Source organism: Notothenia coriiceps, unplaced genomic scaffold (genome assembly GCF_000735185.1).
Source record: "Notothenia coriiceps isolate Sejong01 unplaced genomic scaffold, NC01 NC01_scaffold00022498, whole genome shotgun sequence".
NCBI classification, from domain to species: Eukaryota; Metazoa; Chordata; class Actinopteri; order Perciformes; family Nototheniidae; genus Notothenia; species Notothenia coriiceps.
Genome location: NW_011355199.1, coordinates 1 through 5,352, shown reverse-complemented (window position 1 = coordinate 5,352; position 5,352 = coordinate 1). Strand labels below are relative to the sequence as shown.

The window sequence follows — 5,352 nt, the reverse complement described above, 5'->3', positions numbered from 1 at the left end:
AGCTGTGTATATTTTGTCCTTTTTGATTGTTATATTCAATCTCATTAGCTATAGGCATTTTTTAAGCTTGTAAAGGGAAGATGACAGCTCTCACTCGCCACTATGCTCTTCCACAGCGCCGCTCCCCCTCCCTCCGCTGAAATTATGAATGTAAGGCATAGTATTCATAGATAACACGGCAGGGTCCGTTACAGTTTGTTTTCATCTGATTTCAAATAAACAAAGTCTTGGCTTTCAGAATATTAAACTTGTTTCGGCAAATTCAGATGATACATACAACTTTGAAGCTTGTAACGGCATAATTACAAGCGAAGAACGGAGTAACTTGACGTCACAGAAAGCATAACAACAGCCGGTGTTTCTCCTGAGTGTTTTCCCCGGGAAACAAACGCAAAAATACACAAACACACACGTATACACACACACACTCGTGAGCTTCCCCCAGACCAGTAATCCAAACGAAACTATCTTCCCTCCGTTACTACTTTGATCATTTGCTCCGCTAATAACCAATCAGATCGATGGATTCCAGAGATGAGGAAACTTTAAAGGCCTTTTTCTCAAAATGATGACTCTGTGACAGTCATTATATAATGTGACATATTTTGCTTAATATTTGGAGTACAACAACAATCCTGATATTAGAAAGCTAGGAATATCCTCTTTCCAACAGTGTATACAACTCAAAATGTGTCTTCGGGTCAATGCGACTGATTTCGATAGAGCAGGTCACATATAATTGTCTTTATGTCCTACCCTTGTATGCTTGATGCATCCAGCAGCCTCCTGTAGTCCTCTATCTGGGTCTCCAGCCTGCTGTTTACCTCCAGCAGCGCCTGATGCTCTTCAGCCTGCTGAGCTGCAAACTGCAGATCTGAGTCCAGGTCTCTGTACAGGACGTATGCTTGCTGCTGCAGGTCCACCAGCTGCAGGCCGAAGGACTCTGTCTGCTGCAGACTGGAATCCTCCAACACCATGTTCTACACAGGCAGACACATACGGTCAGTGGTGGAATGTAGTGAAGTACATTTATTCAAGTACTGAGTCTAATGGCGCTTTTCCACAGCAGCACGTAGCATGTTTTTTTTTTGCTTTTCCACTAGGGGTAGTTGCGGGTCAGGGCTACTTTTTCACCTTTTTTCTGGCCCTCCAAAATCGAGGTTCTTACCGGGCCAACAGCCGGGCTGAATATGCTCTTCTAGTCACTCTCGACTGCTGAGTGGTAAGAGAGAATCGCTGGCAAGGGGGCTACAACTACAACAAAGTGAACATATTTTACCTTGATTTAATTGTAATACACGTTTCAAAATGATGCCGAAGTAACAACATACTGATACCGGTCTGCAGACAAGACGGCAGGCGAAAAACCTTTTAAAATGTGTGTTTTCTGAATGGAGATCTGATCGAAAAGGCTAAGCTAACGTTGTATATGCTCCGTCCACACTCACAACAACGGCCTATACCGACATAAATAAACCAGTGACTGTATTCGCCATGACACAGACAGTCTGTGGTTTGTACTTGTTTAACTTTTGTCTAATTTCTGAACAGATATGAGGAGCTGTGAGCTCTGAGTGCTAACAGCTAACGGCTGATGTTTTGTTTTGTGGTTCACATTGAAGATGACGTCACGGCAGTTTTACGCAGTGTCGCTCCACCCCTACACTGCGTTACTATAGTTACTACCCCTGTTACTAAACTATAATGGAAACGCAGCATAAAGTGAGCCTGGCCCACCAAGGCCTAACCATACTAAGCTGTGCTAGGTCCTGCAGTGGAAAAGCGACATAAGTGTAGTTTTGGGTTAGGCTACTTTATACTTTTACTCCACTAGATTTTTAGGAAGTAACATGTCCCCCACCATTTTTTAAGATGTTTCTGGACTAATATTACTGCTGCAATATGTTGCATTTTGCTGTTTTAAACTTCTTTATATACTGTAAGCCAGTTTAGTCTGCAGCAATGCAACGTTTATAAGATCATGTTTGTGGCTTTGTCCTGTTGACAACCACATGTCTAACATAACACATACATTCTAATGACTATATCCTAATCACAGTCAGTCTCTCATCAACTCAATTTCTACACAGTCAATACCAATGTTTTAACTTCAAGTGTCTCTAACCAGATCCTGTAGCTGTGTGAGCTCCTCCTCCAGACCTCCTGCTGTTCTCCACAGCTCCTCAACCTCAGCCTGCACAACCTCTGACCCTGCTCGAGGGTCAAAGGTCACCGCTGGAGAGCTCAGCAAAGACATCTGAACACAACAAACCTAACATTAAAAACCTGCTAAACCTTTATAATAACCATTGTCAATGCCATTGTTAATGAGTACTTATTTCATTTTTGAACTGTAAATAACTATAAGCTCAAGTTTTGTTAACTATCAAGTTAGTATTTATTACAAATGTTATTATAAAATGTTCCCAAAACTCCACTAAGTTTAGAACTGTGATAGAACATTAGAGCTCCAAAAAATTGCAGACAGAAAAATATATATACTTTTTATATTATTTTTGATCAATCAATTAATCATTAAAGAAATGTTTGCAAACATTTCAGAACTTGTTGTTTTCAGCTTTTGCAAAATAGAGAATGTTTAATCATTTTCGGACATTGTATAAGGCAACAATTTAAGCTATTTAAAAAGTGTATTTCATAATAAAATGAATGTGCAACCTGTTCTTTGGGTTTAGGCTGGTTGGGCCGGTGCTGCAGATGTTGGTGTACCTGGGTGTTGTAGCACGGCTTCGGGTGGAGCAGCGTCTCACCGGCACTCCTCAGGTGCTCCAGCTGCTGGATCAGATCTGATGACCCCCTTGTCTGCATCTCCACAGCAACACCCCCTGACGCCTGGGCGAGGAGACCCCGCTTGTCCTAGACAGGTAGACAGGAAACAGGACGTAAACTTTAATGTGAATAATCTATCACATACCTGTCTCTGATATATTAATAAACAAACTTTGTTATGTTATATTCTGATTAAAACTTTGTATAAATATATGCACTCGTACATAAATAATGCATTATAGTATTATTATACTGCATTTCAATATGTTACATCACTATCTTCATGTTATGCATCACTTTCTTTTTGCAATGCGTTATTTCCTTTTCAATTTCCATTGTATTCTTTTTAAATATAATAACAATCTAAATAGGATGCATTACATTATTAGATTTTTAAGTTGGTAATGCTTCACTATCTCATAATTATACATTTAAATAATGTAATAATGCAATCCTGTCAAAATGTACAAGACGGTTTCTACTATGCATTATTTATTTTTTATAACTCATCATGTTCTTTTAATTATTATATAATAAGTATCATTATATGTTGATAAGTCTTTAACAGTCATTTTTATTTGGCGTTTATTTAAGTAAAATATTTATAATTATTCCTAAAAAGTCAGTGAATAGGCAGCAGTCATTAAGTTTTACATTTCTGACCTCATAATGAAATGCTTTATCATGTGTTATAATGGTTCTAAAACATTATGAATGTTTATGAGTGCTTATAACCATAATTAAACAGATCTATTATCCGGTTGTAATCCATTCAAAGTATGTTTCTAATGCATTATAGACATTCTCTTCTGATTCTGATTAGACATGGGCATCATAGAAAGTGCTACTTTGATTTTAATTGTGTTACCTGCTGATGTAATGCATGGTGTTGCTACCTGCTGATATAATGCATGGTGTTGCTACCTGCTGGTGTAATGCATGGTGTTGTTACCTGCTGGTGTAATGCATGGTGTTGTTACCTGCTGGTGTAATGCATGGTGTTGTTACCTGCTGGTGTAATGCATGGTGTTGTTACCTGCTGATATAATGCATGGTGTTGTTACCTGCCGGTGTAATGCATGGTGTTGCTACCTGCTGGTGTAATGCATGGTGTTGCTACCTGCTGGTGTAATGCATGGTGTTGCTACCTGCTGGTGTAATGCATGGTGTTGTTACCTGCTGGTATAATGCATGGTGTTGTTACCTGCTGATGTAATGCATGGTGTTGTTACCTGCTGGTGTAATGCATGGTGTTGTTACCTGCTGGTGTAATGCATGGTGTTGTTACCTGCTGGTGTAATGCATGGTGTTGTTACCTGCTGGTGTAATGCATGGTGTTGTTACCTGCTGGTGTAATGCATGGTGTTGTTACCTGCTGGTGTAATGCATGGTGTTGCTACCTGCTGGTGTAATGCATGGTGTTGTTACCTGCTGGTGTAATGCATGGTGTTGTTACCTGCTGGTGTAATGCATGGTGTTGTTACCTGCTGGTGTAATGCATGGTGTTGTTACCTGCTGGTGTAATGCATGGTGTTGTTACCTGCTGGTGTAATGCATGGTGTTGTTACCTGCTGGTGTAATGCATGGTGTTGCTACCTGCTGGTGTAATGCATGGTGTTGCTACCTGCTGGTGTAATGCATGGTGTTGTTACCTGCTGGTATTGTCTCCGCAGCTCCATCAGTCGCTCTGTGAGGTCTCTCCACAGTGTGTGGAGCTCTGGCAGAGTGTCCAGCACCCCCTCCTTCAGCAGCCTCATGTCACCGAGCTCTGCCTCCACACTACCATGACGCTCACGCTCCTTCTCACACCTGTTCACACAGCGGGGCATGATGGGAAATCTCTTCATGAGCATGTGTTGAAGGTTTGTGGATTACTGTTGAAACCTGAATGACTTTAATTTTGGGTCAATCAGAATCAAGAAAACTGTATTTATCCTGGATTGAAATTGTGTTTTGTGATCAAAGGATGACATATTCTAGAAATATTGACATGAAGAAAAACAATAAGCACATTGTACTAACATATATAACAACAATACATATTTTAAAATGTGTTTATTACAGTATATACAATAATATAAACATTAATATATGAATCGATATTAATAATTATATTATCAATGCTGTGTTTCCGAGATATGAATGAAGACTATTTTATTTTATTTGTCTTCTTACAAATTAAAAATGTTATGCTAAACTCAATAAGCTGTGGAACCTGTGATCTACAGCACGCTCTTATTTTCGTTATGTTCAGTAGGGCTACAACTAACACATATTTTAATCATGGATTGATCTGTAGATTATTCTCTAGATTATTGGCGGTGTGTAAAATGTCAGAAAAAGTGAAAAAAGTCCAAGATTTACAAGTAAGAGAAAGGCAGCAAATCACCATATTGAAAAAGCTGAGAACAGCCTTTAAAGAATGAAAATAACTTTATTGATTTATTGATTAATCATTGCACCTTTAGTGTAAATTGGATGTACCTGGAGCTCAATTTGAAGACTGTGAGCTCTGCACCGAGCAGCTGCAGCTTCACCTCAGCCTGGGCCGAGAGACAATCA

At 39.5% G+C, this 5,352-nt stretch overlaps 1 protein-coding gene across 1 annotated transcript; it reads right to left on the bottom strand.

Annotated features, from left to right (window-relative positions):
• Positions 1 to 752: 752 nt before the first annotated feature.
• Positions 753 to 5,345, bottom strand: LOC104954001 (keratin, type I cytoskeletal 18-like). The gene is made up of 5 exons (XM_010781049.1): positions 5,275 to 5,345; positions 4,443 to 4,599; positions 2,680 to 2,877; positions 2,126 to 2,257; positions 753 to 980 (listed from the first exon to the last, which is right to left on the bottom strand). Exons 2-5 carry the CDS (start codon positions 4,545 to 4,547, stop codon positions 753 to 755), a joined length of 663 nt encoding a protein of 220 aa, XP_010779351.1. The 5' UTR covers positions 4,548 to 4,599; positions 5,275 to 5,345.
• Between the last annotated feature and the right edge of the window lie 7 nt (positions 5,346 to 5,352).

Bases quoted from the DNA above. Each gene is read 5' to 3' on its own strand.
- LOC104954001 (XM_010781049.1), bottom strand. From the start codon at position 4,547: ATGAGGCTGCTGAAGGAGGGGGTGCTGGACACTCTGCCAGAGCTCCAC. The intron at 2,878-4,442 runs GTAACAACACCA...CTACCTGTCTAG, and splicing joins TGCGGAGACAATACCAGCAG to GACAAGCGGGGTCTCCTCGC. The intron at 2,258-2,679 runs GTTGCACATTCA...TGTTGTGTTCAG, and splicing joins AGCCTAAACCCAAAGAACAG to ATGTCTTTGCTGAGCTCTCC.